The sequence below is a fragment of the Amblyomma mixtum genome, chromosome 2 (genome assembly GCF_055824585.1).
Source record: "Amblyomma mixtum isolate Tamu chromosome 2, ASM5582458v1, whole genome shotgun sequence".
Taxonomy (NCBI): Eukaryota; Metazoa; Arthropoda; class Arachnida; order Ixodida; family Ixodidae; genus Amblyomma; species Amblyomma mixtum.
This window is the reverse complement of record NC_143013.1, coordinates 21,263,757-21,289,049: the sequence shown is the minus strand read 5'-3', so window position 1 is coordinate 21,289,049 and position 25,293 is coordinate 21,263,757. Positions and strand designations below refer to the sequence as shown.

General features: G+C 44.5%; 3 protein-coding genes across 11 annotated transcripts in view; 2 read left to right on the top strand and 1 right to left on the bottom strand.

The window, feature by feature from the left end:
- The window catches only part of Dys (Dystrophin), a 447,573-nt gene that overhangs the window by 414,357 nt on the left and 7,923 nt on the right, over positions 1 to 25,293 (top strand). For all 9 annotated transcript variants that reach the window (XM_089570782.1, XM_089570779.1, XM_089570783.1 and 6 more), the window contains 18 exons: positions 10,863 to 11,035; positions 12,079 to 12,347; positions 13,025 to 13,185; positions 13,688 to 13,822; positions 14,453 to 14,678; positions 15,273 to 15,333; positions 15,464 to 15,525; positions 15,691 to 15,765; positions 16,190 to 16,394; positions 17,212 to 17,300; positions 19,382 to 19,712; positions 20,755 to 20,866; positions 21,150 to 21,358; positions 21,523 to 21,570; positions 22,246 to 22,315; positions 22,996 to 23,111; positions 23,978 to 24,227; positions 25,074 to 25,212. In XM_089570782.1, the coding sequence (XP_089426908.1) occupies positions 10,863 to 11,035; positions 12,079 to 12,347; positions 13,025 to 13,185; positions 13,688 to 13,822; positions 14,453 to 14,678; positions 15,273 to 15,333; positions 15,464 to 15,525; positions 15,691 to 15,765; positions 16,190 to 16,394; positions 17,212 to 17,300; positions 19,382 to 19,712; positions 20,755 to 20,866; positions 21,150 to 21,358; positions 21,523 to 21,570; positions 22,246 to 22,315; positions 22,996 to 23,111; positions 23,978 to 24,227; positions 25,074 to 25,212 (2,731 nt within the window). The remainder of the gene's footprint in view (positions 1 to 10,862; positions 11,036 to 12,078; positions 12,348 to 13,024; positions 13,186 to 13,687; positions 13,823 to 14,452; positions 14,679 to 15,272; positions 15,334 to 15,463; positions 15,526 to 15,690; positions 15,766 to 16,189; positions 16,395 to 17,211; positions 17,301 to 19,381; positions 19,713 to 20,754; positions 20,867 to 21,149; positions 21,359 to 21,522; positions 21,571 to 22,245; positions 22,316 to 22,995; positions 23,112 to 23,977; positions 24,228 to 25,073; positions 25,213 to 25,293) is intronic.
- Positions 2,535 to 4,731, top strand: LOC149358644 (uncharacterized). Its single transcript, XM_089570789.1, has 4 exons — positions 2,535 to 2,612; positions 2,940 to 3,151; positions 3,406 to 3,604; positions 4,505 to 4,731. Exons 1-3 carry the CDS (start codon positions 2,557 to 2,559, stop codon positions 3,576 to 3,578), a joined length of 441 nt encoding a protein of 146 aa, XP_089426915.1. The 5' UTR covers positions 2,535 to 2,556; the 3' UTR covers positions 3,579 to 3,604; positions 4,505 to 4,731.
- On the bottom strand, positions 2,768 to 6,671 carry LOC149358643 (uncharacterized). Its single transcript, XM_089570788.1, has 3 exons — positions 6,616 to 6,671; positions 5,754 to 5,950; positions 2,768 to 4,703 (listed from the first exon to the last, which is right to left on the bottom strand). The coding sequence occupies exons 2-3, from the start codon at positions 5,766 to 5,768 to the stop codon at positions 4,236 to 4,238; spliced, it is 483 nt and encodes a 160-aa protein (XP_089426914.1). The 5' UTR covers positions 5,769 to 5,950; positions 6,616 to 6,671; the 3' UTR covers positions 2,768 to 4,235.

Below are 25,293 nucleotides of genomic sequence, written 5' to 3'. Positions count from 1 at the left end.
GTGGGGAAACGTGTCGCCGTCTCCCGCCGACATGTGTCGGCCACATGTGCGCCACTTGTTCAGCAACTCCCTGTCACACCAGAAAAACCAGTTCCGGCGCACTCCCCGCCACCTCTCTGCCTTTGCTCGCGCGCTCTCTTCCGTGCGCGATCGCTGCGTGTGTACAGCCGCGGAAATTTTCGATACCTTGCGCTGCCGTAGCTGCTTGTGGTTTTGCAGAATGTCGGAGGAAGTATCGCCGTGCGCGGCTGCTGCAGCAGCATCCTTGCTGCTATACTGCGCCGTCGATTCTGACTCGGACGACGAGCCGCCACCCCAGAAGAAACCGCGCTCCAAATGGATGATGGGCTGGCTGCGAAGGGCGCCTGAGCAGGGCGCTTTCGAAAACTTGATGCGAGAGTTGGCCCTAGAAGATGCGGAGGGGTACCGCCGCTGGATACGTATGGACACCAGCTCGTTCGAAGAACTTTTAGCCCGAGTGAGACCAGCAATCGAAAAAAAGGACACGAATTTCCGCCTTGCCATTCCTGCTGCAGAACGACTGGCCATTGGACTGCGCTACATCGCCACAGGTGAGCTCCTAGCTTAAAATTTTTTGTCCGCCGCAGTTTCTTATGCTCGGGAGATCGCTACGAAAGCTTCTTCTCTGAGGTAGCCTCGTTCGCTGCCGTATGTAGTGTACGTGAAGTGCACACTCCCAAAGCGATGTGCCCGCTTGTGGCATGAGTAGGCATGAGCGCAAAACTAATTTTGCGTGTGTTCTGTCCTTATCTATCTGTTCTATGAATACATCTCAGCTAATTTGTTGATCTTTGACCTCGTTTTCAGGAGACAGTCAAATGTCCATACAGTGGCAGTTCAGAAGGAAACACAACACAGTCTCTGGGATTGTGCAAGATGTGTGCAAGGCCATATATGCCGAACTCAAGGAGGATTTCTTGAAGGTATGTAAATGGTGCAATTTGTCGGCTCTGCGACTGAAGTGAGACTATACAGTGTGACTTCTAAACAATTTTTTGTTTTAAGAACTGAGTGACACGTCGGTGCGTTCTTTGGAGATTAATTCTGTAGCTAAAATGAACTCATCAACTTTCTAGTTTTGATTTTTGGGGGGCAAGAGATTTTTGGGGGGCAAGAGTCAAGGCCGTCAACGTCGAAGATGTGCAGTTTTTGCAGTTTTATCGGAAATGTGCTTCAAAGTTTCAGAATTAATATTATTAGTGGTTTTATTAGTGCTAGCGGGAATAAAAGGACAGGGACAAGACAGGAGAGCTTAGAAAGTCAAAATTGTGCATTTCAAAGCTGTGTCAGTTGCCTATACTAAGTCACTGTGCGTAGTACTGCCACCGAAATCCTGTTAACTGGTTCTACGCTGTAAGATACACAAAGTGCGTCTCTATTTGCAGCATTCAAAATGCTATCGCCCCCATTTTATAAATGTGCAACGTGGGAAAGCCAATTCAATAGCTTTGAGGTGCGTATTTTTTTGGCGTTTCATATTTTGAACCACATTGCCGATAAAGAAAATATACTGGGCTCACTATACATGTTGACGGCCTTCAATTCTGCAACATAATCTCTTCTCATAAAGTAAAAATTAAGAATTTTATTGTTTTTTTAGGCAAATAATTATTGGGGTCTATCACGTACATGCCTGCCTTGCTGTACAGTCCACTTAAACAAACAGCACTGACGTAGCTGTCACAGTTTCTGAAAATAAAAATCTGTGAACGTTAAAAAGATCATCTGGTATTGTTTTGAAATTAATCTACATGAGATGTTTTGGTTATACAGAATAATTTGATCAAAATTTTATATGGAGCAATTTGTTAGTGTATTGATATATTTTTGTGATAATTTAATGCAAAGTTAAAATTCTGCCATTCCAAATAATTATCTAACCTTACACTTCAATACACTTATTAGTAGAGGTAATAAGAAATCATAAAAGTGTAGCGGCATCCTCTGTGGTTTGTCAGCTCAAAAAGGTTCAACTTGATCACTTGTAGGCGTGGCGCTTATGGGACCTCACTTGGCTTTAATAAAGCAACCAATCTCCACCGACCTTCCAGGTGGCAGGCAGAAAAATTGAACCGCTAGACTTATTCACTGTGTCCCACAGCTGAGAATTCTGCTGTGGAATATGAACGACCAGCAAAATGTCTCTTACAGGTTCCTAGCCGCCCCGAGGAGTGGAAAGCCATAGCACAGGGCTTTCAAGACTTATGGCAATTTCCACACTGCATCGGAGCTCTGGATGGGAAGCACATAGCTATAAATCCACCAGCCAACTCCGGTGCGCAATACCGAAACTACAAGGGATTCTTTAGCATTGTGCTTATGGCACTGGTGGATGCGGAGCTAAATTTTGTGTTTGCTGATGTTGGCCGTAATGGCCGACTAAATGACAGCGGAGTCTGGAGCGAATGCGAGATGAAAAAGGCCTTGGAGGTGCAGCCATCACCGCTGCCCTGTGCTGAAGTCCTGCCACTCTCGAAAAGGACAGCACCATATGTCATCGTGGGTGATGAGGGTTTTGGCCTAAAACACTACTTAATGAGGCCATATCCTGCTGGTGAGCTGACCAAGGAGAAAAGAATTTTTAATTACAGGTAAGCACAGTACTGAAGTTTAGCTTGCCATTTAACCAATGCTACTAATATCACAACTAATGCACACGCTCAGCGCAAAAAAAGTCACATAGCGATTCATTCACCCAGCACTAAGTTTTATGCAGTTGTGTGACTTGTCATGAATGTCTGCTTGCCTTGCTTCAAATACTATTTTGGATGACATGAAAATAACAAAAGGAGTAGATTAATAACAAAACTTTTATTTAACATGAATAAGTACCCATGAATGCTTGCAAACAACTTCAGAACTTGGTAGCAGACCACCAGTCAGCGTTGCCTTATTTCTATTTTTGCGATCCCTTTCAGACTTTCCCGCGCTCGACGGACAGCGGAAAATGCTTTTGGAGTGCTTGCAAACCGCTGGCAAATTTTCCGCGCCCCACTTCGACACTCTCCTGAGCGAGCGGAAGACATTGTGTTTGCTACACTAGCACTGCACAATTACTTACGCTCGAAGAAAACCACTCGGCAACTTTACACCCCTCAAGACAGTGTGGATGTAGAGGACGTTTTGACAGGTATGTGTGTTTTGAAACTGCTGTACATGATGTGAAAGCCTGAAACACAGAGCTATCTAATGCAGTGCATGTGGCACACACTAAAATGATTACAAGAGCACTTATGGCTTGACGATCACAGGCTCAGAGAAAATTTCTGCAAGGCTTTTCATGAAACGTTCAAGCCTATGGGCCTCTCTCTTGACTGATACAAATATATTATTATAACCAAGAGTTAATTTTTCGCATGTATGGTGCTGCTATCTGATACATAGGGCACGTACGCAATGGCTCTTGGAGGGATGGTGTGAGCCCATCTGGAGCCATGAGCCAGCTCCCAAGAGTTGGAAGCAACCACTCCGTCAATGCCAAGGCTGTCCGGGATACGTACACGGAGTACTTTGTGAACGAAGGACAGGTCAGCTGGCAGTGGCGCCTCGTTGCCTAATCAGGAGCTTCTGCCACAATGAAGGCGTAAGTTGCACGTTCTTGTTGTGCCTTGACAGCCTGACTATGATGCGTTTGCTCCACTTTTTTGCTCTTCATTCACCATGCAGTGTAGTGGAAATGTAGCTTTATGCAATGCTCAAAGTATGTTTTTTTAACTATTGGTTTATTCAGAAAACAGAGCACAGCTTAGGGAGGCATGCTTATGGCAGGAAAGTTGGTTGAGTAAGCTGCGTTGCCCTGGCTGCAACAGTAGCACAACAAGATGGGCAAAAATTAATCATCTCCAAGAATAATCTTTTGGTACAAGGCTATGTAAACTAAGTATCTGCTTTGCATTTCATGAAAAGAGACTTACAAAATCACTATCTCTATACTAACATCACAAAAGGAAATCAAAGATGGGTAAAATAATACACATTGTCCCAAAGCACTGCATGCTTCTTCCACACCTCTGTTGAATTTACATAAATTACACACATACGACATGCACTGACATAAAAATGACTCACTTCACACAACAAAATGACATACCATAACATCTGATGACATTACTTCAATTTTAATTTCGGTTGCAGAACAATTATAACACACAACACCGTATTAAATTAGGCACATGTGAATTTTGTTTGAGTCTGCACTCAGCCTACGTCCCTGATCATTCATCTGCTTCCTGTATAATTTCTACTTGTGTGTTATGAAGTGCCATGCTATACTTTACAATGGCATTATATCCTGCTAAGTAGGCCATTTGTCTGTGCGGCCCTTCAGGCACCTGCCGCAGTGCATTGGCCATAGTTGCAGCAAAATCGTCGCACTCATCTTTTTGCCGAGCGGCACTCGCAGACTTATTTAAAGCATGCACTGCTGCTTCTAGAAGTAGCTTCTTTTCGCTGCCACAACTTTCCTCCTGCTTTCTTTTGGCAGGCTCTCTCCGATGAACAATGGGTGGAGTGGCTGAAGCGCCCCTCGAAGTGCAGCCGTTGTCTGCAGGCCCATCGTTCACCATGACCGCAGTGCCTACTGTCTCATCTTCTATGTTGTCAACAGGCTGCTGCGTCTCATCGAAGCACAACTGAGCACTCTCTGTTGATCCGGCCTCTTCATTCTCTTTTTCAACCTGCGACTGTGAAATAAAGCAGAAATAGCGCAGAGTTTCACTTTCATTCTATTCCTTCCAGCTTGCTGAATTGTTTATTTTTGTTTGGGCTAGTAGTGGAAGTATTTATTTTATATCACCATATTATACAATACGGCCAAGAGGATGGGCTAAAGAACGGAGACGAAGTATGCCTCTTGATGAGACCTACAACCCGGATTACATATTGTGACACCAGAGGCAGAGCGGGAAAAACACATGACAAAACACTTTTAGAATGTTTGCACAGTGCAGTGAAAAAAAAATTTAAGGTGTTACCATATTATTCAGTAGCAAGCAAAACAATTTTCAAAATAAATACAGCAGAATAGGAAAATGAAAGAGGCTCTGAAAATACAGCATTATTAAAATAAACAGTATAACAGAATAACGCAAATTAATCCGCACAATGTCAACAATTTCTGGCATTGATTAAGATTATAGAGAGGATAAAAAAATCTTCAGTTTTACTAAAGACAAACAAACTGGTACTTTGTTGTGCAGTTGCTACAAGAGATTGGTAGCCTTACCTTACACAGGGTTACCTTACACAGGGTTACCTTACCTTACACCTTACACAGGGTTGCAATATGTGGCTACCTGACCTTTATTAAATAGTTAGCTCTAGATCTTGTAGTGGATAGGGAAACCACATGTAAATAATATGCTATATTCCTAGAAAGGTAAGTAATGCAGAAATAAATGAAATCATGCTTGATTTTGTAGGAAATATGGGCCATCAAACTTAAGTTGTCGCAATGAAAAAGATTGCCAACATAAAAAGTTTCGAACTATTTCTACAGCTGGGCCTGTACACAATGAATGTAGGGCTCTTTTATTAAGCGAAAATAAGCTACAATATAGTAGGTACGCTATTCACAGAATGCCGCTGAAGAGGAATAACATTACCAAATAAAGGGACTGAGTGGAAGAGGCACGCCTAGACATCCATGCACAAAAATGGAAAGTGTTTATTTCCCAGGCAGAGTGCAGTGCCCAAGAAAACTGGCTTCACTGAAGCGCAAAGTTGTGACTTACATTTGCCGATGCCATATTTGACCGACTGTCACGCTTCGGGCATCCACTCAGCAGAAATAGGAGTTCCGCGTAGTGGACCCATCGTGGCACATAGATATCCTCCTGTCCGGCTCCTGATTTTTCGCTCGCTTTAACTTTTCGGTTTTCGCGCTGGAATTGCGAGCGCAGGTTTGAAAACCTCGCCTTGACTGCTGCGGCTGCAAAAAATAAGGCATCACCTCTTTAGAAATCTTGAAGAATAGACACAATGATGGCCAGCCGACACCACACCTAATTTTGTTTATCTACAGTACTGCTAACTACAGGTTCCAGTTGTAGCAGAGTGGGGTCTGCACATTTACATTAGAAAAAAAATAAGAGGGCTAAAAAAAATCGTATCATGCCAAAAATACGAATCAGAAATGGTACGATACAAGGCAAAACTGAACAATTACAATTGTAACCAGCTTGATAAATGTGCAAGACCAGCGCAAAAAACGCAACACACAGAATTAAACAGGGGCTACATGCGTTTGCTTTTTGCGTCCTGTGTCTACTTCAATGCATTCATTCCGTATTTTGCGCTGCTGTTCCACGATGCATTGCCACCCCGGCCGGCTTTTTGCCCAATTGAAGAATAATTGGAGACGTGTCACCTTAAGTACACATCAGTACAAATCACGCCACAATCTTGACAGATTCATTAACTTTGTTCCACCCTGTCAGAGTGAAAAAATGCATAATTATACATATCATTCTTGCAATGAAACTGGAACTCAGTTAAATTATTCTGATTGCTATTTCATAGGGGGGGGGGGGTTACAGCGCTGCTTTCTTGTTCATCTCACGTTCAAAAGTAGCAGGACAGGTAACTCGCGCTCACCTGTGAAGTCCGGTCCCAATTTGGTAGCGATCTCTTGATAAGCGGACTCTTTCCAATCACGCCTATGGTATTTTGGGTCCGTGATGTCCCATAAATATCTCCTCTCTTCAACCATCCCGATCAAGTCAGTTTCCTGGCGGCTGGAGAACGACGGCAGCATGTTTGCGGGAGCAAGTGGCACACTCGTCTGCTGTCGCGGCTGCTAGATGCTCGAGTGGTGCTATCTCGCGCACAACCCCGTCAAGAAACTGCTAGTGCTCGCGGCCGAGGTAGGCTCTACACACGGCACAAGACATTCCTTTTGGCTCCCTACAAAGCCGCATTCGTCACTGCTCACAAGAATGCGACGGGGAAATGTGCTTCTCCACGGCGGTGGCATCCGCCAGCCGGTGGTTGCCACGGCAGCCTCCCCGTCCGCATGCGCCCGCCTGCAAGACGCCGTACGCGGCAGATACCATTGCGACGAAAAAAAACCACGACCTTCTGAAAAAAATGCCCATGTTTGCACTTCGAAAACGACGTTTCCAAGCACGAAAGGCACAAAAGCGGTGAAGCACCGCAAAGTGCTTGGTTTGTTCGTGCGGTGTCGCCAGGAAATTCGCCCGGCCGGCGAACAGCGCCAACAGGGTCCACGAACGCTGTTTGTTTGTTGTTCCGGTTCCCGGAAGCTGTCAAACCGAGGGAACATCCCAGCAACCTGTCTCGTTTCCCTGCCGTTCGTGCAGTGTGACAAGAAGTTGTGGGACGAGTTGGTTGGGCGACTTGTTGACGGCTCGTTTGCGAACATGTTTGGTTCATGTCGTTGTTGTGTTCCTGCAGTGTGACTCGGGCTTTAACGACAATTCCTGTTCCCATTTTTTTTTCTTCTCCCGCATCCGTCGGTGTAATCTCGGAGAGGGATTTACTGCGAGGTGCGCCGGCTCTAAGTAAAAATGCAATGAAATCGCCGGGGAAGGAAAAAGAAGGGGTGGGGGAGTCGTCGCTATGTAACGCTGCATGGGTCCTCCACGTTACGTTCTCTCTCTTTTTTAAAAAAAAAAATTCGTCGTGCGCCCGGCCTCTTCGTGAAGTGCGCTCAGTGAAACAATGGGGGCATGCATACCTTTGTTCCCCTTGCACGAACGATGCATTTTTACTTCGCACGGACTCAGAACTCCAGTAAAAAGTACCGCTTCTTTTATTTTAACGACTTCCCTCCCGCTTGCTGTTTCCTTGTACACTACATAAGCTTTCCCCTCGTTTTAATTTATCGCGCTGCACTAGGTTTCTTGGCACTTTGGGGAATGGGCGTTCTTGGTGCGTTATTCGTTGCTTGCTCCGGTTTTGTTTTCTCTACTTGTTGAGCTGCACCTTCTTTTTTTCTATCTTTATTTACCTCTTCGTTCACTTTTTGGTGAGGCGTTGGGCAGGTAAAAAAAAAAAAGAGATGAAAGCGCCGCCTCGGAATGCCTGTCGTCTGTTCCTCCCTTAATTCTCTCTTCACGAAAAGCGCATCTGCGAGGCGTTCACCCTTTCATATATATGTTCGCGCTTATTTTTCCGCCATTCTTCTATGCGCGGGCCCGTGTGCGCTTCGCCGAAATCTTTCTCTCTCGCGCGCGTGTGGCACAGCGTATACGTCTTGGTGGCGTTGTATACAGCGCGGAGATTGTTCCCGTAACGTTGTTCCCACACACCTGCATGGTTGCCGCGTTCATTCGCCCCAAACGTGCTCTCCGAGCGTCGTCTCTTCCGCGTGCAGTCTTATACCTGTCTTTCCCGAAAGGTTCTCCCGCGTTTATTTTACCCCCCCCCCACCTACCTTTTCTGTTTTTTCTTTTTGCTTTGTTTGTTTCCCTGTAGGTTGTCGATCGTATATCGAAAGCGTGCCGGCTGCAAGTGTATAGTGCCGGGCGTAAATCCACTCTCTCAATTTAGCGTATACGTTTCGGTATAGTCCTGCGGGAAGTGATCATCGTTCCCCCCTTTTCGTGCCTGTTCTCCGTCTTTCTTTATTGCAATACAGATGTGAAGAACGGATTTCGTTTTCATTTTTACGAGCACCGACGTGGCTCTAAAACCTGCGCCGCTATAGTTCCTGCTCTGCTGAGATTCCGTCAGTGAATATCGAGCTGCGTTTTCGTGGCTCCGACGATTCGACGTTTGTGTTTCGGGAAACGAGTGCTACGTGGTGGCGCTGGTGTAAGAAAGCGCGCTCGTTCATTCGTCTATTATTCATGGTATCTGCGCGCGCGCGTACCGTCTGTTGCTGCCGATGCTCTTTTTAAGCACCCGCTTTTCTGCCGCCTTACCTCTCAATCTGGGCACGCGTTTCTTTTCTGTTTCGTCTGGTCTGCTGTGAACGTACGCTTTGCGTTGTGTGTTGCCGATGGGATTTCTGCCGCCTACTAACTGAGTACGCGAGGGAAAAAAATTAAAAAAAGGAAAAGAAAAGAAACAACTCGTTTACTCCTTTACTGGATGGTCCTGTCTTCACAACGCTCTTAAGTTTCTTTGTCGAAAAAATGAGGGCCAATGAGGTTTTTTCCGCAGAAAATGTCTCGATTAAAAGGGACGGTCCTCCTGCCCCCCCCCCCCCCCCCCCTGATTTGGACGGTCCGGTCTGCTTCCTCGAAACCTGGGGGGGGGGGGGGGGGAGAGAGAGAGAGGAGAGGAGGGGGAGGAGGAGTTGGGAGCTCGCATTTTCCGCTGCGCATGCGCTGTAGGCACCCGGCTGATACACACGCTATTGCATCTCCACTAAGCTAAAGGTTTCTACTGCGACCTCATACACTTGACCACTGCTCAACTGCTATTCATGTCGACCGCCCTTCTCTCTGAATTCTCTCTCCTGAATGTAAGAGGGGCGATTTGGTGGATGTCCAGTTCCAACGACGCATTTGAGTGTGGTGCGCACCCGCCTTCTGTACGTTGCACGTTGAATTCGTCTGTTTGGAATATTTTTTTTTTCTTGGGAGGCACGAACAGACAATTGGTGTCGCGTAGCGTAACTGCCACAGCGCATTGTTGGTGGCACAGTCGTTCTTTGCATCGTCACGATGGCCGTTGAGGCTTGGGTGGTTCACTGCTTGGGGTTCAGAACCCCTACTTGGCCGCTGTTTCAGCGCGCTTGCGCACGCGCAGCTGACAATGTAGCAGACGACGCCGCAGCGCCCACCGTTACCATTGGCTGCGCCGTCGGCCAAAGACTCCCAGTGCTCCTTGCGAAAGCGCGTGACTACCGGCACACTTTTTGGCGTGTAGCTCGGATAGCGATCGAGGGCCTCTCTTGAGCTTCCCTTCCTCCATTATCTCACGCGACTTGATGTGTTCATTCAGCCATTGTATTTGACTCCCGACGTGTCAGGTGGTCAGTATTGCTTGTTCGTTACGAAGTCGGCTTCCTTGCACGCTCGCAAGCGCTGTGGCGGTGCACGATGTTCAGAGCGCTAGCCGTGTTTTGTTTGTTTGGTTTCTTGCTTGCTTGATTGTTTTCTTGTTGTGCTGCGGTCATGCTTAGGGACCTGAGGGTCTTATACTGGCGTGGCGTAATTGGAAATTATGCGTTTCTCGGGATAATTGAACTTTATGGCCACGTCCAATTGTGCTGGTATTCCTTGCGTTACTGTGTTCATGCTTGATCGTGGAAATGTGGGCAGACTAGTTTCCTTTATGGCTGGAAAGTAAGAGAAATTCTCTTTACTCATTATGTGTCTCAGTGGAATTGCATCAGCTGTTCTGTGGATTATATTTTCACGTGCGCATGCACAATGAAACATAAAGCATCCGTTGTGCAATGCAGTCAATGTGCCTAATTCCTAAGGGAGGTGAGAGGGAAAGGAGCAGGTTGGGAGGGCTAAAACAATGCCTTTTGGTGCATCAATGCCCTGGGCAATACAGCTAATTATTTCAGTAACTCCATGCAACATTGAAATTGTAAAAGTGGCGAACATTTTTCGCTTTTATTCGCTGCCTTTAATTATAACTTTTGAGTTGCATAATAACATTCTGGAGGCATCCTACATTGATGTAACTGCTAGATTGATCTCAGAGATCTTCGGGAGGATGGAATAGTAAAAATGATGCCACAGTTGTGCATGAGCAGCTGGTCACCTTCTGTGGTGTGGAATACAACCCTTCTTGCAGCCTTGTGTGTTTGAGTTCGTCTGCTTTTTTTTTTAATTTGCGTTTGGTTTGGAAGCTTAGTTTGGTGTTTTGGTAAACTGAATACACTTCCTAAATTCCTGTTTTTCCTTGACCTCTTTCAGGAGTTGCAGCGGGAGATAGACACCCAGAGAGACCTGCACCTGACCATCAATGAGCGCAGCTCTCACGTACTGCAGTCGATGAACAGACCTGATGACGCGCACCACCTCCGCCGTAAACTTGATGAGATGAACAGCCGCTGGAATAACCTGCGAATGAGGACAGTGTCTTTGCGGTATGTTGCTGCTGATTTTTCTCTTAGATTTTCTTGTACTGCTTAACTTTTTTGCTGTCACTGTACATGTGTGCATCAATTTACATTTGTCTTCATCTGTGACTTGTATATGTTTTAAGACATTCACTTCTATATTTTGCCGTCTTAATCAAGACTTTTTTTAATTAGTCCAGTTCTTGGCTTTATGGGATAGATTTTTATTTTATGGTGACAGTTTTATTGCCTTCATTTAGGTGTTCTGTTGACAAGGTGCATCGTGTTTGGTCTTTAGCTGCCTCTTTAAGGCGCGCTGCTTATATTGTATTTTTATGGAAAATGTTTGCCAGTGCTCACTGCTCAAAACACAGCTCATTTCACTTGAAAACACTGCCTCTTATTTCAGCTGAAAGGGCTTCATTGACTTTCATGTCTTCTAAAGGAGCCATGCTTAGTAAATTATTTTAGTATCAAGCTTCGAAGTGATTATACAAATGATATGGTAGACAGACCCATCTAAGGTTAAATAATCAAGCATTTTTCACTATGCGTCAAAACGGCTGCATATGCAGCTCTATATACAACTATACACCAGGTACAGAATTTATCTGGCACTGAAGTCAATCAGAAATAGAGATGGACGGGACTTGTAATGTGGAGAACAGATAACCAATGGTCTGCTCAGTATAAGAAGGGATTGCAGTAGGTAACAGAGCCTGGTATATAGCAGGGTAGAGATCTACTCTGGCCAAGAGATTTGATTAGGAAATCTGTTAGGTGTGAATTTATTGCAGCTCTGGCTGTCACAGGATAGCGCTGACTGGAGGTCAGAGAGGGAGACCTTTGTCCTGCATTGAATATAACCGTGTGGATAGTGCTACTATAACATTCCAAAATGAAGAAAAGAAAATTTGGGAAAGTGCCATGTTTATGATGGGAAGGCCGTGACCTGCACAAACATGGGAGGTAATCATCTTGTTTTGTTGTGAACTCTCTTCTACACTTGCGAATGCCCCAATGGCTGGGTCCCCAGACATGCGTTTTTGCCCCGTGCCTTCCCTCATCAGAAATCGGCTCGAAAGCAATGCTGAGCACTGGAACCAGCTGCTGCTGTCGCTGCGCGAGTTGACGGAGTGGGTGATCAAAAAGGAGACGGAGCTGTCAGCTCAGCCAGCAATTGGCGGGGATGTGGCCACCATTGTGAAACAACAGGAAGACCACCGGGCTTTCCGAAGAGCCGTGGATGACAAACGACCGATCATTGAGAGCAGCCTGCTTGCTGGCCGCCAGTACATCGCGAGAGAACCACCCCTCTCGGACACGAGTGATTCTGAAGGTCAGTTTGTCGATTTTCTCTTGGCTGCCTTGATTGTCAGTAGCAAAAAAATGATAATGGAAACCATGTTTGTTGAAACAGTGTGCCGCAGAGTGTGTCTATGGCTCATTATTATTTCCTCCATTCGTTGTCAGACCGTACTGTCCAATATAAACAATTCTTTCTTTCATAAACATTCTTTCTTGAAGGTACTCAACAGTTTAGTGCTTGGCTGCTAACCCGAAAGATGCAGGTTCGATCCCGGCCGTGGTGGTCGAATTTCAATGGGGGCGAAATTCTAGAGCCCCGTGTACAGTGCGATGTTAGTGCACGTTAAAGAACCCCATGGGATCGAAATTTCCGGAGCCCTTCACTACGGCGTCCCTCATAGCATGAGTCGCTTTGAGACATTAAACCCCATAAAACCAAACCAAACAGTGTTTTTTTTTTCACTTTTTTTTTTTTGGGGGGGGGGGGGTCATTCATAGCATATGGAGTGCGTTGCAAATTTACAGTTCATAGGGTCTCATCTTAATGATCATGGTAATGCAACTTCACATGCACCGTCATCCGTAGCTTGAGAGGCAGGTTCAGCCAACCTGACATAACTTGGTAAAATGTATATGTAGCAAGGAACCGGGCGCTAACATAGTAAAGTATTTCACGCATTGAATTATGAATTGATTTTGCCTTTACAGCCAAAGAATATGACGACAGCAGAGGCTACAGGAGTGCTGATGAGCAGGCTAGAGAAATCACTCGCAGCATTCGACGAGAAGTGAAGAAACTGGCCGACAAGTGGAATGGCTTCCTGAGCCACACTGACCAAAGGCAGATGAGGCTGGATGATGTTCTTCATGTAAGCTCTCCTGGCCATTTTTAGTTATCTGCAGATTTGCTTAACATCATACTGCTCCTTTATTTCTGATTTTAGTATGTGCACAAATACCCTGTCTTTCTACTTAGTTGATATGTTTGCTTTCTTTTATAATTTTTTTTTTTCAAATATTAGGAAAGGGCAGGAGGCTGCACGGTGTTAATTCCTTAGATTTCATGACATCAGTCAATTTAATTGTGTATGGTCTTTTTTTTTTGTTAGGTATTGCAACCGATAGAACTGCAGCATTTGAGAAGTAGATTTTGGTTTGCTGTGTATACACCTTTTTCAGAACACTAATTTATTACGTCTTTAGGTTGGGACAAGGGAACACCACCTATGTTAGTTGTTTTGCCTTGGACTAAGTGAAGTGCAGTTTTGCTGCTTCTGTTTTGCTCCAGCTGCCCCTGTTTAAAAAAGCTGCGACTGACGTGATGAGCACTAAATGCTTGTCAGAGGATTCACCGTCCGATTCTGTTTACAGAAAATGCAGTCCCTACAAAGAGCCATGGATGACCTTAGTGCTCGACTTCAAGTTGCTGAAAATGCAAAAGCCCAGTGGACGCCTGTATCGGAGTTCCTACTTGACCAGCTTGCAGGCCAGATTGATGAACTGAGGGTGAGTGTGTGTGCTTTTTTTGTTTTTTCAACGCTATGTACATGAAACACTCAGTTCAATAAATGGCAAGTTTGGCCTTTGTAACATTTGACAGGTCCGAAGTTTGGAATGCAATAATTAAAGAATTGACATTAAAGTCCTCTACTTGCAGGTGAAGCTTAATGGCAAGAACAGAAGCTTTCAAACACATCCCTGCTTTGCTGCAATGTCATTGCATGATAAAGAACCCCAGGGGGGTTGAAATTATCCGGAGCCCTCCACTACGGCATCCCTCACAGTCAGAGTCGTCTTGGAGCATTAAGCCCCATGAAACCACAAAATCATAAAATCTTGCTTTGCACTAAATTTGCTCTAAATTCTACAAAAATAGCCACAGAAGAGAACATAAAGAATCATTCGTTTTTAAAACAGTGATGAGTAGCAGTTGCCTCCTGAAGATCCATGTGGCACTAGTTAACTGTTCATGGGACATGCATTGGCCTCCCTTTTATAAACTCTGTGATTTGAACTTCGTTTATGGCAGTGAACTTGTCTTAATAACATACCATATTCCCCCTTGTGTTTTTCGAGGGCCAGGGTTGCCATCGCTAACTGCTGCGTCTTCCTCTCTATCTCTCGGGGTCCCCGTAGGCGTTCCGGGACCGGCTGGCTCCACTGCAGCTACAGGTGGAATCGCTGAATGAGGCGGCTGGTGCCATCACCAGCTGTGGGGTTCTGCTGTCCCAGGGAAACCTGAACCGGCTGGATGAGCTTAGCAGCCGCTGGCGCCTCCTGCAGGTGGCCATCGACGAGCGCCGTCGACAGCTCGAGAACTCCCTGCTTGATCAGGGCTCACAGCAGCAGCAGTTCCTCAATGGTGCGCACTGACGAGTGGTACTTCCGAATTAGTATTTGACGAACTGAGCGTCAGTACTTGTATGCAGAGCAAAGTGGGTTTCAGGCAAGTTTTGCAGGGCTTCCCAAAGTACCACCATTCTGTATAGACATCTAGCAGCTCTTGCCAGAAAGTAGTTCATTATTGGTTATTGGTTATCAGGCAATAATGCAAAGAAAACCTTGCACCACTGTATTAGCTTGGTACTGAACCATTCACCTCGTGGTTCCAAGACCAGCACTCTCTTGACTGAACCATGGGCTCATGGGTCCATGGTCTGTGTGTCCAGCATTCAGAGACCCTCCGGCTTTCTGAGTTAGAAATGTTTTGAGAATTATTGTAATAAGGATAACTTGGGCTGAAACAGTGGGCATTAGTTTTGTATGTAGTTTCTGGTCATTTCATGTTCATTTCTTCTTTAGGGTGTGGGATAGGCATTAACCTTCTTTGAGCCAACTAGTATTACTCTGGTTTACGTTATTGGACAGTTTGCATGTTTGTTTATGTTATAACAGGCAAACCTAATAAGGTAGCCATTGCTGGCTCCTAACCTTGATGTTCTAAATTTTTTTCTAGCCTCTGTGGAGCAGCCATGGGAAAGAGCTGTGGCAGGAAACAAAGTGCCTTATTACATCAAGTAAGGAATTTTTTCACTTTGAATGTCATGATGGAACTTCTGCAGCTAGTAGGTTTTGTTTTAATCAAAGAAGTGCTTTCTTGGATGCGAAATGTTTCGGCACATCTGATCTTTTGATTTTTTTATATAGCCATGTTTCTGAAACCACACATTGGGATCACCCCCGAATGTTGGAACTGATGGATTCCCTTGGTAAGGGAAGCTTCAATATTTCTTTGGCACCAGAAGCAGAGAGCAAACTTGTTAGCGTTGCGTGGAGCAACAAGTTATGCTTCTCTACGCTTGTGTTTTAGTGCTTTCACTGAATCAACATCTGTGCACAGAATGTTTGATGTCTACTTTCTTTATTGTTTTCAGCTGAATTTAATGATGTTCGGTACTCCGCATATAGAACATCAATGAAGATCAGAACCATACAGAAAAACCTCTGCCGTAAGTGAAAATAAGCTGCACATTGTATGAAAACTTTTCAAGGTCCAGTCATTTACTTCTAACTGGCTTATGAAGCTCACTAGTATTGGTCAGCCAGGAGCATTCATAAGAATAAATGTACAGAACTATCATATTCCTCCAATTGCAAGTTTCAGAAGTTATGTTACTGTCATAAAGCAGGACCAAATCCCTCTTTACCTCTTTGCATTCTGCAAAACCATTGCATTGTGTTCTGCAGATCTTTGCATTCATCAGTATCTATTTTTTTTTTTACTTACATATGCAGCTAAAGCTACATTTCAATGGCATGTACTTTATTGTCATTGTTGTATTCCATCCGTCTTCTTGCTCAAAGTTTGTACTGCACTTTTGTAATTTTGCATTTTTGTTAGCACATTGTTAATGTTCTCTGATTTCATTTCAGTGGACCTGGTCTTCATGAACAATGCCATCAACGCGTTCGACCAGCATGGGCTGCGAGCTCAGAATGACAAATTGATAAGCGTTCCGGAGATGATCACCTGTTTATCAACAATCTACGAAGGGGTGGTCCAAGAACATTCCAATTTGGTGAAAGGGCCACTCTGCATCGACCTGTGCCTCAATTGGCTGCTCAACCTCTATGACACGTGGGTTTCTGCCGTTGCTACCTTTCGGATGGTGTCTGTTGTGTCGATACGGGCGGCATTTCTTTCCCCACATTTGAAGTCTTTTGTACTTGAATCTTTCTGTTTCTGATTGACTGATTGGGATAAGTAGCCTGTAAAGGCAGCTTGACCTTGAAGTTGCAGTATGGGTGCACAATTATGAGGCAGCCAGTGCAAGTGGAACATTGTGTTCAAGCAGCTCAATTGCCTTATAGTTGAATTTATTTGTTAATTTATTTGTTAAATATTTAACATTTTAGCGTAATTTATTTGTTAACTATGTAGACATTTGGGTCTGAGGTTTGGTTTATGGCATCTAATTGTGCGTGCTGGTAAGGCACAAGCACTACACTGAGACTGCGTATATCCAGAGCTGAATGTTGCAGTTGCAAACAGGCATAAATAAGCTACACAGGACAAACTCTGAATGTGAAGCAATTAATTTGAAACTTACTTTGTTCCATAATATCAAACATAATTTTTCTTTATGTTCCTTTCTATTTTCTGTGTTTGGTGCAGTAGTTCTCTTGTCTCGTTCTCTGCAAGAGTGGTAGATACGGTGAGCCCAGGGTAGCAGCTCATGTAAGGCGAGCTACCCAGGAAAAAACCATGAGACCTCTCTCTGCTTTGTAACAAGAATGTGAATGTCTTATTTGTGTATCCCTGCTGCCCTATTGACAACTGTACTTCATGACAGCACTGTGAAAAAACGTTAAGGTAACCGCAGTCAGCTTGACTTGGTGTGAGGTGAACCGAGGTTCCAGTGACGTAAATGGCTAATTGTTTTTTTCTATTTCAGGGCTACAAGGACAGGGTACATTAGGATTCTGTCCTTTAAAGTGGGGATCATTCTGCTGTGCAAGGGAAATTTGGAAGACAAGTTTAGATGTGAGTACTGTGCATTCAAACAGCGAATTCACTATTCCCACTCACATTTTTTTTTTTCTTTACAAGCGTAGATGTTCTTTGCTTCAAGCAGCTGCAGTCACACTGTTTGCGCCACATTTTGCAGTTGTAAAAACTATAGGCAGGTGGTTTGCATTCTAGAAATATGCACATTTTACACAAATAGGTTTGCCCTGTTGTATGTGCATGACATAAAAAAATTATAATGACCTCAGGAGGCATAGAAAACAGCATCGAGAGTTTCAAGTTGGCACTCTTGCTGGGGCTGTCCAGCGGATAAAAAAACATATATGCTCAATTAATGTGATGCATGTGTCAGGGTATGCATTAGCATTAGTAACCGTACACCGTACCCGCTCACCACTCTCCCCACTGCCGCTGCTGTGGCTCAGTGGTTGCGGCGCTCGTCTGCTGGCCCGAAAGACGCAGGTTCGATCCCGGCCATGGCGATCGAATTTCGGTTGAGGCGAAATTCTAGAGGCCCATGAACTGTGCGATGTCAGTGCACATTAAAGAACCCCAGGTGGTCCAGATTTCCGGAGCCCATCACTACGACGTCTCTCATAGCCTGAGTCGCTTCGGGACGTTAAACCCCATAAACCAACCGACCAACCACTCTCCTCACTCTTCAACCGTGATTGGTGACCGCAGTTTCCCCTCACCCACCCGTCCTTCCACTCTTTCTTCCTCTCTCCACTTCACCTCCTTTTCACCAAGGCATCACAGGCCACCCTCTCCCCTCTTCCTCCTCTCCATCTATCTACTTTGCCTTCTCTCTACCGAAGTCTTTACATGCCTACACGAGACACTTTTTTCAACAGTGGGCTTTCTAATCCTGATGCTTTAAAACTTTTCACTGGACAGCAAAGAGCTGCTGGTTGATAAATTATGTAGCTAATTAGTCCACTTTTCACGCAGAAAAGGTAGGCAGCATGTCTTTTCATGAAGCAGTGAGCTCTCTTCAAACTATTTTCAGCAGCCGGTGCATAAACATCTAAAAAAATCTATGCTGAGGTGGAAGTGAGCGTAGTGTTAGTTTCATGCACCTTTACCCTTGACACCCACACATAGTGCAGGTGTCAGTGGTTGGTGGTGAATGCCATGTTTTGTATGAAAAACACATTTGATGAAGGAAAACTGTTTTGTACTTACATCTATGCTGGACATCATTTGGCATGTTGCTATTCACTTGCTCTCAGGTACATACCTATTGAATAAAGTCTGAACGGTATTTACATGCCTGTCTGGCTTTTCCTGCAAACATAAGAAATGTTTGCATTACTCCCGCGAATTTCTGCCTAGTCCTTGCACTCTTAGAGAAGTGTAGATATGCCGACAGAAGTTTTTTTAATCCCAAATGCTGCGGCGTTCTTTCGTAAAGCTTGTTTTCACTTCCAAATGCCAGGCTCATGGTAACAAGGTGTATGACATAAATGATGTATGACAGATGTATGACATAAATGCACAAGACCTAAAAAAATGTGAGAGCAGCATGACTGAAATGCCCATTTTTTGCACATTGATAACCTAAATAATTATAGTCACCATAAAGTGCAGTAATCAACGAATGGCTCTCTATGTGAAGACCAAATTTACTGCCCTGGCCTTTGCATGAGCTCGCTGCGAAGCAAAGTAACTGTGTACCCATTTGGAGGTGAACATATCTTTCATTGCCGAGTGTTGTTGATGTATTGCCTTGTGCAGCTTTTCAAGCATTGCTGTATCTTGCTAGGTGCTCATATTATTACTTTGATTACAATGAACTGGTTTATTCAAGTGTTCAAGAGTATGTTAATTAGACATCGAAAAATTGAAGCTAGTTAACAGCAGTAGTGACGAATATTGTCACCTCCGTATTGACACTCATCATGGCTGCATAAATGCACTTTGTGTCCTATTAGGGCACTTGAATAACATTGCTTGGGAACTTCGAGTGGGCATGTAAAAGTTAGAAAGCCGGAATAAGCACGTATCTTAACGGATAGCTTTTGTGGATGTTTTTTTCCCAAGCGTTATTTAAGCAACAACCTGAAAACCACTGATTGGACCTCCCCGACGTGCAGATCTGTTTCGGCTCATTGCGGATTCCAACGGCTGTGCTGACGAGCGCCAGCTGGGGCTACTGCTGCACGACTGTGTGCAAATTCCGAGGCTTCTGGGAGAGATCGCCGCCTTTGGAGGCTCCAACATTGAGCCCAGCGTGAGAAGCTGCTTCGAGATGGCGGTGCCGGCTGGCAGGCGAGAGATCCAGGCATCGCATTTCCTCAACTGGCTCCTGCAAGAACCCCAGAGCCTGGTCTGGCTCCCCGTGCTCCATCGTCTGGCCGCTGCTGAGACGGCACGACACCAAGCCAAGTGCAATGGTTGCAAGCAGTACCCCATAGTGGGGTTCAGGTGGGTGGAAAGCCTGCTTATGAGCTGCTGAGCTCCTTTTTCTCTGTCCATTTCATTGCCTGTTGCCATTTTCAGTTATCTTTTCTTTTTTTAAGCACAGTGAAATGAGAGGAAGTCGTTTAGATATTCTTCATATTTAGGTTCCATGCCCTGTAATACCAGAGGTTAGCTGCTTATTTGGTGCACATATATTTCGAGCATCATTTACACAATACGCCTAGAAATTAGCCATGGTGCTTACACTCATGGTTACTTCAAGCCACCGTGCTGGAAACAAGATGCGCCCCTGTCACAGGGGCACTTTCAAAGGCCGCTGAGTCGAGAGCTTTCGAGATTCTCAGTCGCTATAGAACTTAAAGTTGTGCCGCTGCTACGCGGCAAACTCAGTTGCCATTGAGAGGTTCTGTCATCTCACACCGTGGTGTTTGGCACCACCGTCGCCACCAATAATTTTGCAGGCATGCTAACAATCAACCAGACAGAAATGGTTAAAAAAAACAAAATGCTTTTTAGTTACAGCAATACTGATCACTTTTGAAACTAACTTTGTAGTTTTATACAAGTGGTAGTAGTAGTAGCATTCATGCAGTTTTGAGAAAGCTGGTGTTGGTGGTTTTTGCACTGCTGGCAACAATAATATTGCAGTTGCTACAGTGTTTTGTCACTCAGCCTGCCTTTTTTATGCAAAATGAGTAATATTTTGAAGTTCCATATTTTTCATTGATGATATTGCTCTGATTTTATTCCCCCTCACATTGCTGCAAGCGCTTCATGTCCAAGAGTGCATGCAGCCACTGCTCAGAGGCTCTTGAAATCTCGATAGAGTTTCGTATTTTTCTGTTGACTCTGTTGAACTTTTCTGTTGTTAATGAGCTTTTACTGTATTTGAGGCTTTAGATCCCTTTCATATGTTTGTTTCTCTATGTACTAGTTGTAATATTTTTGTGTTCTGTGTAACCAAAGGCTGAGGTCTATTTATTAGCATTACTGCAAGTGTGGCAAAAGTGCTTTTAAATTTATCTGCAAAAACTTGCCTTTTCAGATACCGATGCCTCAAGTGCTTCAACGTAGACCTCTGCCAGAGCTGTTTCTTCTCTGGAAGGAAAACAAAGAACCATAAAGTTACGCATCCAATGCAAGAGTACTGTACTACGGTGAGTTGTGGTTTTCTGCTCTATACAATATACAATATACTCTATACAATAGAATCTATATACCATCTGAAGACAACTATATATATGTCATTTTCTCTTCATAACATTGTCTGAACTAAAAAGATGTACAGCCCAAACCAAATGACGTTAGCTGGCGTAGGACAAGACTAACTGCAGGTTATTGAGGTAGACCTTTGTCCTGAAGGGATCTAATTGAGCTGATGATGATGATGGTGGTGGTAGTTGTGATGATGATGAACCATGTTCCTTCTTTCATCACCAGACGACGTCAGGCGAGGATGTGAGGGACTTCACAAAGATCATGAAGAACAAGTTCAAGTCAAAGCGCTACTTCAAGAAACACCCTCGAGTCGGCTACCTGCCTGTGCAGACTGTCCTGGAAGGGGATGACCTCGAGAGCCCCGCTCCATCACCGCAGCACACGCTGTCTTCACAGGACATGCATTCTCGCCTAGACCAGTACGCAAACAGGCACGTTGAAGCCTCCTCCGAGGACTTCTTTTTAGCTTTCACTTTATTTTTTTTATTTATGGCATTCGGTGCTCTGTTACCAAGTTGTGTGTCGTATTCGTAATGAGAATATTTTATTCGAGAAATTCTTAATTATTTGCTTATTTGTGCATTTATTTCTATAGGTATACAGACGTTGAACTTAGGACAAGAAGTAACTCTACTCCTGACTCGTAAGTTTTTCTTACCGGTGTTCTTATTGTTTCATCATTTTGATTGTTAGTGCAGTACTGAACATTTCATTAGCATGCAAATAGAAAGCATGTCTGTAATGTTTGAATGCAGGAGCATTCAAATCACAAAGGAAGCAGTACAGTCCATCCCTGATACATTGAACCCAAAGGGGATCGTGAAATAGTTTGATATATATATATATATAGGTAATTCAATGTATAAAAATGGCAGCAGATAAGTTTACGTATAAACTAGAAGCACGAATGTACTGCGCCCATGCCAGTGACTTGTTTCTTGTAGCGACATGCCTTCTGGCATGCCGCTAGTATTGCATCACTGGGCCTACCTAGCCTGCTCATATCGAAACTGCAGCGGTTGATGCTTGAAGCTAGCCACTGCCTGTGATAAGATGTCTGATTCTGTAACTAGTGCTATAATTAAAATAATCGCTCATTAAAATTAAGGTACAGTTGGTTTGTGCAATGCTTTCGGCAGCAAAGTGAGCAAAGCACACCAGGCAAGGGCCGCTGCTAGTCCTCCGTCAGCTAGGTTGGCCTCGCTGAATGACGAGCTGGACACTGAGAGCTGCCTTTTTCGCGTTACGGTGGTGTCGCTCGCGAAATTGTGCATAGTAAAACTGTGCACTGGTACACTTTTCTGTTGTTTTGTTTTAGGAGTGAAGACGAACATCAGTTGATCGCACAGTATTGTCATACTTTGAGTGGAGAGCTTCCAGCATCTATGGTGAGTGAAAATTGTACTCTCTTTCTTTTTGTCATCTCTAAGTTCTTTACATGCATACATGTAAAAATCCCAAGAAGGGATTGACAGTATTCCGAAATAAATAAATAAATGTGTACGCAAACACATAAATACATATGTGCCGTCAGTTGCAAAAGTTTACTGTCCACCATGCCGTTCAGCCAGATGGCGCTGTAAACACACCTTTGCAACAAGCGGTACATACCTAGAACAGCTGCCACAAATGCTTTTCATTTTAATTTCATCTATTACTATAACTCATTTGAATTGCAATTGTGGAAGCAATTGAGGCTAGCTTAAATATCTCGCTATCTATTTCAGATTAGTCGCAATAAGATTAAAGCTAAACATTGTTTGTTCATTTGCAAACTTCTAATAAGAAAGGAAGGTAAAGAAAACTAATACCCTGTTTTCTTGCTATTTCTGGGCGTTGCTAATTGACTACGCCAGCCCTTATTTTTACTATGAGATGGTTATGGAGGCTACCTGTACGTAGTGACCATTTACAAAATTTATCATAAAGCGAGAAAAAAAAATAAATGGTGCATTTCAAACTCTGCTCTTTTTTTCTGGTAGCATGCAACTGCTTGTTTTCATGGCATTGCTTTTTTTTGCTTGTGTTTGGCACTAACAACTTGTCTGCTTTCCACGATTGTGTGCAGTGCAACTCTTCCTTGTTCCTGCAACCACGGAGCCCTGCTCAGGTGATAGCAACCATTGATGCCGATCAAAGAGACGAGCTTGAACTGATGATCGAGGAACTTGAAGAAGAAAACAGGTTTGTAGCATGCAATTGCTTAGGCTGTGAGGCTTCTCACCATGTCTTGTGATTTTTACATACTGTACTGCTTGCGTGGAGAACATGGTTATCCAAAGAAGCTGTAGGATTTCTCGTTAAACTTGTGCATGAAAAAGTTTCGAAATATTTGACTGAAATGGTTACTTTGTGGTTTTTTTTATGTTCACAGGTTTAATGGCGTTGTTAAGTTCTCTGTTTGATGAAGCATGCGGTCTTCACCATTCCAGCTTGTCTCTGCTACATCCTGCTGTAGTCAGTAAAATAAAGCTAGAAAATGGCACATATCGCTTTGTTCTCACCCACTATCGCATTGTATTGTTGCATATGAAATGCAGGAGAGCGTATTCCCTGCAAGTAAAAACTGGACAATGATGGCAAAGGCTTTCGTTGCCCCTCTTCCTTATGCAGACTGCTTTGGTCATCTGAAGGCCTATAAGCTGATCATAAGCCTTTTATGCTCTTATGATTATGAGGATTAGCATGAGGATTAGCTCTTATGAGGATTAGCATTGCAGCATATCATGCTGTTGAAGACGAACATGGCACCGTGTTTGTCTCGCTCATTTCTTCTTCTACTTCTGTGTCCAGTTTGCACAGCTAGTAAGTCCTCTTAAAGCTGTAAGCTATAAGCTGATCGTAAGCCTCTTACACACTTTGGTAGGATTAGCATCGTAGCATATCGCGCTGCCGAAGACAAGCTTGGCACCGTGTTCGTCTCGCTCATTTCTTCTTCTACGTTCGTGTCCAGTTCGCACAGCTAGTAAGTCCTGTTAAAGCTGTGCAACAATTCTAGCACAACGAAGGCTGTTGCTTCAAAGCGTGCAACTGGCATTGTCGTTTTGCAGGCACCTGCAGGCTGAGTATGACCGGCTGCAGGAGATGCAGAGCGTGGGTCTCAGCCCAACGCCGAGCCAGCTGGAAGAGGAGGCCGCCCTGAGCCCCAGCGGCAGCACCACCCGTGACCAGGAGATGCTGGCTGAGGCCAAGCTCCTGAGGCAGCACAAGGGGCGCCTCGAGGCCCGCATGCACATCCTCGAGGACCACAACCGGCAGCTGGAGGCCCAGCTGCAGCGCCTGCGCCAGCTCCTCGACGAGGTGACGTGTGCTGCCATCTATGGAGGGAGCAGCCTGGCTCCAAATCTATAGACAGAACTCTGAGGATTGAAGCACTCGCTGGATCACATGCTCTGTGTGGCAATCTGTGCACTACACTATCATAAGCTGGGAGCGCTCCTATCCCCTACTGGCTACATTTTCACTCAAAATATTTGCATCAGCTTTTCATTGAAAAGAAATCAAAGGTGCTGTTTCAGTATTGACAAAGATTGAAAACAATGCAATCTTCAAATGTTTAGGGGAAACCCCCAAGGTGGAGTACATTTGAAATAAAGGAGTAATTACTCATTGACGTCCACCCAAATGCAGCCACACGGCTACAAAGGAAAGCTATGCAGCTATACAGAGAAAGCTGTATAGTAGCTTTCCTTTGTAGCCGTATGGCTGTGCTTGGGTGGATGCCAATGAGTAATTACTCCCTTATTTCAGTGCAGTCTTCGTAACGCCAGTATTAACTCTTATTGTAATGCCTAGGTCAGATATATCTTCCAATCTTTTGCATTTATTTTTTTATATGTTACCTTATTGGCATTAGCGTCCGCCTTGCTCGCTTAAGCATCCAGCAGAGTTGGACTGCTGCACAGAGGAGTGATGCGGTTTTTTTCTTCTTTACATTTTATTTGAATGCAGCCGCTTTAGCGTGACAACTTGTCCTCTGCAGAGTCAACTTTTTTTTTGCTGGGACTGGCTGGTGTGAGAAATTTTTACCCTGGTATTTTGTTTCTATGCTCTGCCAATCTCTCTCTCTCGACTATGTTACATTGCACCACTGCTGCCTAACTTTTTGTTTTGTTTTGTTTTGTTTTCCCACCCTTGGTACTGCAGCCGGCTCCTCGGGGCACAACGTCTTCCCTGTCTCCGCACAGCTCTCCATACACAACACCTGGTCACTCATTGCCTCGAAACAGGGCTCTCCAGCCTGAGCCAATGTCTTCCAGGAATGGAAGGCTTCATGACCATCCAGGTACAGCTCTACTCTTTCTCCCCCCCACCTCAGTGTAGTCTCCTGTTGCTGTGCCAAAGCAGTGCATGGCTTTAAGGGTGC